The following is a 12190-nucleotide window of genomic DNA, read 5'->3' as shown; positions in this document are numbered from 1 at the left end:
CCAAGACAAAAATCTCTAACAGATTCTGTAAATCACAAAAATAGGAGCTACCCAATGTGAGGGGAGAACAGGACAGGTACGTGTCTTTTTGATTCTTCTTCCAAGAATCAAGCTTGTGTGGATTCTGTACATCACTCAGGTATTTTTTTCTGCTTAGTGGTATCAGCAAATCAAATCTCAAATGGCGGCAGGTCCATCTGAATTCTAAACTTTGGTTTTTAGCATTTTGGGACAGTCAGCCAATCCAGGTGGCTTGTTCCTTACCTCTGTACCTCCTTGTTCTTCCACATGGAGGCAGACTGAGCCTTTGGCACACGTTCAATGGAATTCACCAGTTCTTCCATGAGAAGTCTGAAAAGACATAACTAAATTAGTACTGCAGCCTCGAAGACAAGACATAACTTTGTCCCAAATGCTTTCAGAGTATCACACAAATTGTAATGCCATCAGGCTGTTTTAAAGAGGGTGTCTTCCTGCAGAGGCATCACAGCAATTACCAGTGCCACCACTATCTCCCTGCTGAGTGTGTTGAGCTTTAGCTAGTCCAATTCTGTCTGCCTGGTTGTGATAGCAAGGGATCCAGCCTACTGACTTAGGGATTATTTGGAAAGTGGAAGGACAAGAGAAAATCCCACCTGCTGCACAAGGTGATTTCTATGTTACTGACTGCTTGCCATATGGGATGAGACAAAATACATGAAGAAAATTTGTTAGCTGATGCCTGTTTATCACTTAGAGAAGCCAAGCACAATGTCAGAGGGAACCCTCCTCATCTACAAATGCACAACACAGTACTTGACATAGAAATACACGTCAGGCATTAAGAACTGGTGCTAGAGATTTCACTACCGAAAACTAAACTGCATTCCCCTTGAAGGTAGGAAGTGACAGATTTAACTCCAAGTAGTATCTAGGATTACTTGGGGTGGGGAGAACCATACCAGAGTCCATCCTCCAACAATACTGTGCTTGTTATCTTCACCTATCGACCAGCAATAGTCCAAATGTCTACTACTAGTTCATATTTATGTAATTCCTTTCTCCTTGAAGTGCCTTCAGTTTTTTTTTTTTTTTTTTTTTTTACACAAAGGGAGAATTACTTCAGCATAGAAAGTTTGTATAAGACCTTTAATAGATAAAGGTTCCTGCCTTGAAGTGCTGACAGCAGAAGTTCAGATTTCAAGGCCTAATCTGTTTTCTAATGGCAACTATTCTGCATGAGAAATGCTCAAGTCCAGTTAGACAAGATTAAGGACCAAACCTGCAACCCTTACTTACTGCAATTGATCTATCCAATCAAGAAACAACTCTCAAATTTTCTACTTGTTTAGACATTGGGAAGAAATTCTTCCCTGTAAGGATGGTGAGGCACTGGAACAGGTTGCCCAGACAAGTTGTAGATGTCCCATCCCTGGAGGCGTTCAAGGCCTTGGCCAACCTGATCTAGTGGGTAACATCCCAGATCATGGCAGAGTGTTAGAACTGGATGATCTTTAAGGTTCCTTCCAACCTGAACCATTCTGTGATTCTATGATTCATATTTCTGCTGGTTTAATTTAGCACTTCTCTTTGCAGTTAAGAGCTTATGAGAGAATCTCAGCTGTCATTTATAATGAAATCAGCTTGAATTCCCCTCCATGGTATAGAGGCTGGTACAAGTCTCAAACACTGAAAAACTACAAGGCAATAATCTTAAAAGTATTTGCTGTTTAAAAGATTGGTGATTCCTTTTCTGTTTGAGGGGAGAAGAGAAGAGCACAAGAGATTGTTGATCCATGGTTTTTGAAGGTTTGAAGCTGGCTTTATGATACTTGCTGCTCAAGGTGTCTTAGCCCACTCATGATCTACTACCCCACATCTGCCTGGGCTCAACACAAAGCACCTGCTGTAAATGACAGATGGTTCCAGAGTCTGGGAAACATTGAGTTAACACATTTTCAGCACTAAGGACTTGGCTGCCATTCAGCTACTGCCTAAGAGCCTCTTCGGAACATTAGACACCACTCCTCTACCCATATTGTCCTTTACACCTTTTCCTTAGCGGTGATGAAAGAGGAGTAGAGAATATTAAGGGGCTTTTTACCTGCCAATTTGAACAGTGGGCTCAGTGGCGTACACTGTTCCAGTGAATCCCGTGTACTCCGTGATATAGGGCAATGCCATCATGCAGTGATAGTTGGAGATCAAGATTACATCTACCGTGGAGAGGTCAAGCAGCTCAGTCTGAAAAGAGAGGAAAGAGATAAGCAATGTGTAACCCTTTCACACAGCTTAAACAATGACAGAAAAAATTCTCGTTCTTTATTTCTTAAACTTTATATTGCAGTAAAGTAACTGGTTTATAAAAAATAACGGGGGGCACTTGTCAGTTGTTGCAAAGGCTAGCGCTTCCTTTAAATTGACAGGAGTTATTAAAAAAAAAAAAAAAAAAGCCCTCTAAATTTATTCTCTTCTCAAATCTGAAGAGGAAACCATGTCCTGGGTTTGTCTGCTTCATGGAATGAAATGGCTGCTGCTAAGAGAAGCGCAATGATTACCCTTCTATCAAAGAACTGATGCGTTTGCTTCCTCAGTGAGGAACACTGCCAGGCACCAAAACTTCTGCAGGAACAAGCTAGCAGAGGGTCTTGTACTTTTTTATGCTGCACATGATACAGTACCCCAGGAGAAAGAGATGAATGCAGATTGTATTTATTCATATGCTTAAAATAATTCATGTATTTTCCCCAATCGAAACGCTTGGCATCTTTATCATTCACATTTTCTACAGCTAGAGATTAAGCTCATTCATATGATACAACAAAACAGATGGGTGGGTCCAATTTGTTTTGATGTGACAGCTAAGGCAGCAGTTCAGAGAGTGAAAGGAGAAGATTTCACACATTGTTAAAGGAATTTTAATTAGAAATATTTACTGGTAATGCTATAACACAAATGGTGTCAAGCCAGAAATTTACAAGATATATGACCTCTAACTCAGTTATTATAGAGCAGCTAATGGAATTCAACACTCATCAAGCACATATTATCTGATTACAAGGCTTGGTCCAGCAATTTGAATAAAAATGGCAAGAAAGTAGGTCACTCGTCTTTTCAGAGGGCTGACACAGTGTTCTGGTGACAAGCTGCTTAACTCAAAACTAAGCATTCATGGTCTCAATCCATGATCACAGCTGATTTCAGAGGCATGATCTCCAGTCTGAGTACAGCAGGTGAAACACTATCCTCCAGTTCATGGCAGGACGCTTTCTACCTTACAAAGCTTGCCAGGCAAAAGTACACTCACTACGTGGTATCAAAGAGCCTGCTGATGACTGCTCCTACCAAGCTGGTCCTTCATGGTTTGATTTTCAGCTGTGTCCAGGTGATACAGAACCAAAAAGGGAGTCACTCCAGCCCAGCAAGCCATCGGGAGGTAGAAGAGGATAAAGATCATCACTTTCCAAGCTTAAATGTCCCACGTCTCAGCATTCTGGAAGCATTTGCTAATAGGATGAAAGGGTGTCGAAACCAAAACAAAGTAAAATCTTCCCTGGGATTCACAGCAATCTCACTAAAAGTGCCCACGGAGTGAAGAGGTTTAAAAATGTTTCCTGAATGTGAAGTGAGAGAGACCAAAAGGTTGCCAAGCAAAGAAAGGGCCGCACTCTGCACTCTGACATGTGGAAGTGTACTCTGCTGCTGAGACAGCCTCTTATCACCTTGTGGCTTCTGGATTACATTCAAAACTTGGCTTTCTTTGGCAGTGGTGTTCCTGGAAATGATACCGTGATTCTCTAACCGCTTTTGCAGACAAGTTTCTTCAAAAGAAGTGGCATGGAAAAAGACAAAACTATTTTCACACAAGCTCCTTCTTATACTGTGCTGTTGAACACCAGCAACATTTCTAAACCCTCCTCCAGACACGGAAGCCTGTAAAGCTAGAGCTGTGAGCTGTGTGTCACTAGCAGATCTGATCCTAGTGCTTCTGGAGAAGGCTTTGCATCTGTTGGGAAGCTGGGGAATGAAAGCATTTACGAGGCTATTTGTCAAGCCCTTACAATGGTGACTTGTGCAGCATTCCTTCACATTGCCTCAATCCCAAATGGAATCCAGAAACTACACTCTTTCCAAGATCCGGGACACAAAGGCACCTCCTGGGCATAGAGATGCTTCCTATACCCCTACCATTCCACAGGACAGTAACCAGAAAGCACACAAGAATACAGAACTACCAGTATTTTTATTTTGTGATCAGATTATATCCTTTCCTGCTGGGGAAAACTAACAATCAAACACAGATCTGTTGATATAAATTTCCCAAAATCAGTGCCAGAGCTGCCGACTGGCTTTGAAGAATCAAGATGACAAGAGTCAGAACCTGTGAGAGGTGAGTTTCATGGAATCAACAGGCATAAATACCGCTAGCTAGAACCCCAGCAAGCTGACAGCAATCTTCCAAGACAGATTCGCAGTTCCTGTCAACAAGCTCAGGCAGAAAGAAAAAAAAAAATCCCTGCCCAAAAGCAATCCCAATGTGAAATGAAAGAACTGATGTTATCACAGCCTGAACACAGCTGAGGAAAGAGGATACTATTCCCAGACTATTCGCCATCATTCATCCTCACTGCTCGCTGCTCAGCTTTTCACTCTTTCAGCTCTCCTGCAGACAGGTAAGCCCAGTTAATTCAAACACTTGCACAATAGTCTTGTTTTCCTTTTTTTCTTTTCATTTAAACCCAGGTATTCTTGGCAAAACCAGCCTGAGCAGCAGCTACTTGCACAGCTATGACTGTGGAAAGGAGGGTACAGCTTTTTACTTGAAGACCCAATGAGTAGTGCAGAAGACAGTAAAACATTTTTCCTCAAATTTGCTGCCTGCAGAACACCAAGTCTGACAACAACCCAGCAGCAAACAGTGCCTTAACCACAGCCCCCAGGGGAGCTCCAAAAGGCAGGCCACGGGTCCGTGGTTAGAGACAAGCAGCTCTCCTTGTCTTCACGAGCTGCCCTTATCTAGATCAGCACATGCATCCTGTCATAATCAAGTCCAGCTCAGTGATATTGTCTTTGGAGGGCCCATAAAAAGGACAGTCAGGTCTTTCTTAGTCTTTTGTGAGATACTGATCTGCTCAAGGAGACCTTCCAGACCTCCCAAAATCATTGCTGAAAAATGAATGTTTCCATTCTTTTTCCAGTGTCACAGATACTAGAGGTACCTTAACACTATGAGGTTTCAGTATTATTTACTGAGTAGTAATAAATTAGCATGAATCTGCTAATAATAATAATAATTTAGCAAATTCCTCCCATACAATAGTAGTCAGATGTTTGAGTAATGTTTTGGAATAAACTCACCTCTGGCAAACAGAACTCAGGCACAGAGTCTACAAACACATGGCCAGAGCACTCCTTTAGTTCCTGCAAAAGAAACAAATCAGAAGACTCAAAAATACAATACGTTACTCCAGTACAGTGAGTTTTGCTCTTTCAAGCCTTTTCTTTATCATTGGAAATTTCCAATCCTCTACTACACTATGTTTATTCCCCTTCTATACATCATCTGGTGTAAGCAAATCTGCTGAAATTGCTTTCATGAGAAGTGAAGCTGCTTGGTACTTCAAGGGATCAGATCCTCACTTGGAGGAACGAAGGCAGCACACTCTGTTAAGTACAGAAAAAAAACTGTGGTAACCACTGACCGGTGTTTCTGGGGCTACAAAGGGAGCAGTTAAAGAGGTGCTGTGCTATGAAGCTGAGTTTTAACAATTGAAGGTGTCTTTGTCTACCAGAATCAGAAGGAAAATGATCTGAATCGTGGGTCATGAAGACCTCCCTTCTTGGAATTGGAGCTTTCCCAACCAGGGAGATCTCTACAGCACATTTACAGTGTCCCAGCTATCTTACAAATTTGGAATTTAGTTTTGCTTCTCAAAAACATCAAACTTTCTGTCTTACTAGTAGCAGAACACAATTTTTAGCTCATCTCAGAGCACTTGATAAATTCCCCAAAGATGTTTTAAGTTCCTTGTAGCACTTTTAATTATATTTACCCCTACTTGATCTCTAGTCTTGTTTTCTTTCCCTTTATCAAGGGCTGACATCAGAAATTTTTGTCAATGGAGAAGTGACATTTTTGAGTATGGAAAACAGCAAACAAAAATATTCTCAACTCTAATCCTAATATATGTCACAGGCTAGCTATCACCCACACTTTCCCTCACAGATTCTTCTGTTGCTTTTCCTGAATTGAGTGGTCTCAGCCAGCTTCAGACTGATAGAATTAAAGATTGAATCCAATTCTTAATAATTACAGTGCACCTGCCAACTAATAACGAATGAGCAATTACATCTAGTGGCAGAAGTCTCCTAACCTCATCTCAAGGGAGTTCAAAATGATTAAAACTAGATCGCAGGAAATTTCAGTGCCTCTCCAGGACGTAAGTTTTATAACTGTCATCCAGAGAGTGCTATAACAGGAATGTCCACCCAACATGATAAAACATCCTCCTTTGACTCTTTCCTTTGCCTTTTTCCAGCATGGGTCAAAGTATTTACCATTCCAAGCAGTTACAACGGTCAAGGTGAAGGTAGGAGATGCTGCCTTTGAATTTTTAACACATGATTTCCATTGACACTGTGCAAGTTTGAAGATTCTCCTGTGCACACACTGCAGCAGCACCACACAAATGTAAATACATCGCTTAGAAATATACTGACAGCCTATCTGTTCGTCAGAATAAAACAGAATCCAAAGGCTCTCAGACCAAGAATGGGGTTCAGGAGAAACAAATTCCAGGGAATTCAAACTGGGTAACTCAATTCCTGCCACTGAGGCTCTGTAGCTCTGTGCTTCCCTGTTAGCATGTGGTCTGAATAGAGCTGTTACTATTTTACTAACAGAAGTGCTGCCTATACAGTTCCTTTTGTCTCCAGTGAGAAGAAAACTCAGGTCTTTCATCTACAATCTTCAGCTCTCTTGCCTGGAAAAATCAGATCAGCCCAAAAGTCCTCTACAAAAGCAACTATTATTACTGTTATCCTTTAATGTTCACCTAGTTGGAGAACAGTCTATTAAAACAGTATTTTCTCTACCGATATCTACTGTTGCAGACATCAGAAAAGTATGCCTATTTTACTAGCATCTGACATATTTTTGTGTTCATTGTTCCCCTATGGCAGATCAAGCTGAATGCTGCAGTGCCTAGTTTCGGTTGAAGCCCCAGATAAATTCTCATTACAAAACTAATGTAATGAAAAGATGGGGGGAAAAAAAGAGAAAAAGCATCTCTCATGTAGCTGAGTCAGTCCTGTGTCTTAGAATTCAGAGGCTGGAGATAAAATCCTCCCTGCTATGACCAGTGGCAGAACACATGTTGATTTCAACAGAGGCCAAAGTCATGCTTTTCCTCTGTAAGAGACCTCCCATGGGCAAACTATTCACTTACGGTTTTCCTGTCTAAAAGAGGGAACGATACCAACCTCATTTACAAGCAAGTTATGAAACTTTAGTGTCAGAAAAGTGAGACTGTTGAATAAAAAAAAAAAAAAAAAGGCATTCTACAAAGGTAAAGTACTATTATTTATGGAGCTTTGCGGAATAAGAAAATACTCAAACAAATGATTTCTGCATTTTAAAAGGCTTTTTTTTTTTTTTTTTTTTTTTTTTTAAGCCAGGCTACCTCTGAAGACTGAAAGCCTCAGAGTTGCTATTAGCATTTTGTTTCAAAATGTTCTGCTCTACAAGGACACCACGGCCAGTAACGGTACACATAGAAACCTTTGCGATGAGTCAGCATGGAAGTATTGTTCCTGTAGTGAAAGCTCCTCGCCTGTCTGTTGGCTTTTCACATGGCAAGAAAATTCTAACCATCGGTACAGTACCTTGTCCAGAAACGTGCTTCCATCTTTCAAAACCCAACCAGGAAGTTTGGACAGCCTGGGGCTGCAGAAAGAGAGGAAAAAAACTAAATTGAAAAATGAATTCTACCATTATCACTCATTAGGCACAGGCCTTCTATTTGGTGTCATGCAGGAAGAGAAAACCATCTCTGTCTCAGGGAGCTAACAGTCTCCATAAAACAGACAGACAGTTTCATGGTGTTTAAGTGTTCACCAAAATGACTTTTACAAATCATGATTATGACACTTATATGCTTAAAAAAAAGGGAGGGTGACACATGCAGGGAGTTTGATTTTAGTCATTTACGGTGAGAATTTCAAAAGGGCTCAGTGCTGTTTAAGTTGCCTTAGGTGAAACTGGCTGTATAAAACGGAAGAAGGATTAGGGCAGAAGAAAACTTTATGTCTGAAACAATACAAAAGCACTGTAAAACTGAATCTGCCTTGGGACAGAAGATGACAGAAAAACAGTCACATTAGCAATGGCAGGGAAAGACCAAAAACTGTGGCTTAAGTCATAGACACACAGAGTTTGGTTTTGTATCCAGATAAACCCTGGTTTTATGCTCAGCTCTCACCCTGAAGACCCACACCAACAGGGCATCTACCAGTGATGGAAAAAGAAAGGAGCAAGCAGGGGGTTGCTGTGACCTGCAGGTTTTATGCTGGCAGGTCTGGTACCAGTCAGCAACAGCAATCACCCCTCCCACCCTCTTTATTTTATTTATTTATTTTTTTTTTTTAAAGAAAAAAAAAAAGTTTAAATGCTAATAAAGAAACTTCAAGGTAATCCTGAGTTTACAGTAGGAACTGCCACGGCATTTCATGTCACCTTACTTCAGTGACATGTGACTTTCATAAGAGCCCATAACCTAGCTCTGAAACCACTGTCAACCCAGATCCAAGCATACCTGCAGAAATCCAGACAAGTCAAAGAAACAAGAATGAAACCTACCTGGAACCAAGCCCTGCAACAACTTAAGATATGGAGACCGAACTTGAGAACCTGGTTGCAATGAAATCTGCAAGTGGTTTGCACTGAACTCTGAAGAGAAGAATATGCTGTAAGGGCTTTTGAATTAAAGATCTTGAAAATAGGAAGTGATTCAATGGCTCAGAGGAATCTTGTGTTTAGATTAACATCAGTATAAGAGAACAAATCCTAACTGGCGTTCCAGCAAGTCGTGAAAAAGGGGAAAATAAAGACTTGAGGAGTGAAGATAGAAGTTAAGAGGTGAGAGCAGAAGGAAGTGTCATAAAGCAGCAGCAGGAGAAGCTACACCAGAGAAATGTAACTCTTTTGTGGATAAAGAGCAATTCTGAAGAAGTCTGATGATATCAAAGATGAGGTGGCTAAATGTACTCGTAGCTGACACTAAAAAGCACAGCTTCGGTATTTTGGAGACTGAGGAGGGTAGGCAAAGTTATTGCAGAGCAAGTGAAAGTGCTAAAAGGAAAAGCTGGGAGAATTCAAGAAGAAATCACCCCGATATGCAACAAATGTGACAGATAAGGGACAACAATGTAGGGTGGAAGGGCCATCAGCAGCCCAACATCCCGGAGCCAACACTAGACCAGGTCAGTCACAGTTCTGTTTTGCCTGCAACCCCCTGGAGGATGATTCTAGAGCCTCTCTGGGGATGGGTGAAAGTGCTAGACTAAGAAAAACTTCACCAATGAGATGTTCATGAACCCACCTGACGTTCTCAAGATGCAATTTGTGGCCACTAGCCCCTTATACTGTCTGTCACTTGAGAAGAGTTTGGCTTTGTTGTCTTTGTAACTTCCTTTCAGGTAGCTGCAGACTGCTATTAGCTCCTCTTTTAGCCTCCTTTCTGCCAGATCAAACAAACCTGGCTCCTCAGCCTCTCTGTGCAGTCACAGGCTCTGAACCCCATCTCAGAGCCCCCCGAACACCCTCTCCAGTTTCTCAGCATCCCTCCTTCAGCTGGGAATCCAAACCTGGATCAATCTGTGGTTTCACCAGCATGAGGCCAAGAAGAATGAAATTTCCTTGATCTGCTGGCCATACTCCTCCTAATTTAGCCTGCTGCGTGGTTTTGCCTTATTCATGATGAGAGAGCTCTATTGACTTGTGCTAAAGCTGGCATCCACTGAAGAGCACAGTCTTGTCGAGAGGCAAAATTAGCAGATGGCTCCTGTATGGGGGTGAGAGTGGAATAAGCAACATAGGACAGAAAGGACTCTACCTTGAAGCCAAGAAGTAACACGGTGCCTGCCGACATAGTTTTGACATTGTAATAGAGTGATTGATTAATCCAAAATAGCTAGAACTGTCACATAAATAACGTGAGCAAGTGTGTCATGGCTAGACAGGAAAGGTTAAGAGCTTCCCACATGTTCATTTTACCGTTTTGCATTTGACTTTGGTTCAGAGGAGAAAATTCCAGTTGACAAACTTCCTTTCAAGTACACGAACTGGCGTGGAGAGCTTGGCAACTGCGGTACTTCACACATGCTCCATGGGCTGGTGAGAACAAGGACTGCCATTTCCCGGTCAAGGTGGAATCCTGAATACCTTCTGATGGTTTTTTTTTTAAGAGGAAAGAACTCTAAAAAACGTCCAGTCCTTTTAATGAATCAAACACTATGCACATTCTACTCTTAGAGATTAAAGCACAGGCTCTCAAAATGTTTGCTTAAGGAGGTCCCACATCAGGTAGGACATAGGCTCCAGTTGCATAACAAAAAATTTTCTAATATCATACCTTTATGTTCCATTTGTAACAACTGGGGCATTTTTGCAGACCACATATAAAGACTTGCAGAGCCCAAGTGGTTCATGGATCCTACTTTGGGGATCTCTGGTTTAAAGACGGTAGAGAGAAGCATAGCTCCTCTCTGATCAGGGTTTCACACTGGTCCAGCTCAGCCTAGCTGCAAAAAGAAGCACTCCTGAGAGGAAATACAGCGATAATAACCTGAGATCTGACAGATCTATCTTCAAATTCTTGCTCTGCTACAAGCTTCACGCAAGACCTCAGGCAATCGGTCCATTTTTAGTCTCTCCTCTGGAAGATAATGTCAGCTCTCTATCACCCATCTACATTAATAATACACATTTGAGTTTCAGAGGTATTTAGACATCCTGGTAACGGAGACCAGATATGGAATGGTACTACAATAAGCACTATAGAGAGAGAAGGACTTTTTATAGTGGCAGTCACTTTCCTCCTCAAGTTTCTAGCTCACTTCCCCAACTCCCTGCAGGACATCTGCTTTGTAGAACACCAAAGAGATCAATTACTTGCTCAAGTCCATGTGCTTAGGACAATCCTTGCTGCAAGGGGTGTTCAATCACCTTACCGACAAGATTGATTGGATTTAAATCCAACTGTTTGCTCCGATTCCACTGGGCCATCAGGGGTCAAATCTGACATCCTTTCTTATTGAGTTTGAGTCATTTTAGCGCAGACATTCTGGAGGTACTTGGGGAATTCCAGGTTGTGACCTGCAATTTGGCTGTGCATTCCCAGGGCCTGCTATCAGTAGACAAAGCTGGCATATCCCCCGGGAGCGCTGATGCCTGCAGTTCTAAAGAACCTCTTAAGCCTTTGTTCAACCACCCAGTTTTGCTATTTGTTCCTCTCTCTATTTCCTTTTTCTCTTTGGGGGTGGGGAAAAGCTAAGGCAAGGCCATTTTGTCTCTACCTGGATTTCCATTGTCCCAGCTTTTCCTCTCCAAGAAATAACAAATCATAGGAAGTGCTGGTCAGCTGCTATAAGCTCATTAGGTCACTTACGAAACTCTTCCTGGTCGTACTCTGCTCCTTTCAACCAAGCCTCCCCTAAACCCAGAACGTGCCTCACTTGTTTCTTTTTGGATCAGTTATTAAATGGCTTTTTGTGAAAATTCCTGCTAGCTTCACATCACCAGGAGTTACTCATTCCCACCTTCCCAAGCCACCCCTTTCGTAATTTGTTCCATTTAAGGGTGACTTATGTCTTGCATAACTGAATATGCAAGTCCATTTACAAGCCTGGAAGAAGACTGCTTTGTAGTTAGGGCACAGGACAGGAAGTCCTGATCTTGGGATTGTCTTCTATACTACTTCCATTTCACTGCTGCTCCATTCCTGTGCCCAGCTGCACTGCGCTTTTATTTATTTAAATTTTAAAATGGAACAATTATGCTATCAAGTCAACTAACAAGGACGGTTAAGTGCTATTTTTCTTTGCATTAGTCTGTGCTCTGACAAAAAGCCTGAGAAGACGATGGTTAAACAGTACTTGCTGGGCTGTGCATCTCAGTTACCCATTTATCTCATCTTGCATGAAGAAGCCAGAA

The 12190-nt window shown here is 41.8% G+C and overlaps 1 protein-coding gene across 3 annotated transcripts in view; it reads right to left on the bottom strand.

Moving 5' to 3' along the window:
* INTS9 (integrator complex subunit 9) overlaps positions 1 to 12190 on the bottom strand; it is a 65272-nt gene that overhangs the window by 48817 nt on the left and 4265 nt on the right. For all 3 annotated transcript variants that reach the window (XM_084514268.1, XM_084514267.1, XM_084514269.1), the window contains exons 3-6: positions 7864 to 7924; positions 5338 to 5400; positions 2084 to 2223; positions 265 to 351 (exon numbers count right to left, since the gene is read on the bottom strand). In XM_084514268.1, coding sequence (XP_084370394.1) covers positions 265 to 351; positions 2084 to 2223; positions 5338 to 5400; positions 7864 to 7924 — 351 coding nt within the window. The remainder of the gene's footprint in view (positions 1 to 264; positions 352 to 2083; positions 2224 to 5337; positions 5401 to 7863; positions 7925 to 12190) is intronic.

Source organism: Aythya ferina, assembly GCF_964211825.1.
Source record: "Aythya ferina genome assembly, chromosome: 3".
Classification (NCBI taxonomy): Eukaryota; Metazoa; Chordata; class Aves; order Anseriformes; family Anatidae; genus Aythya; species Aythya ferina.
Note: the sequence above shows the minus strand (reverse complement) of the source record. Positions and strands in the feature narration are given on the sequence as shown.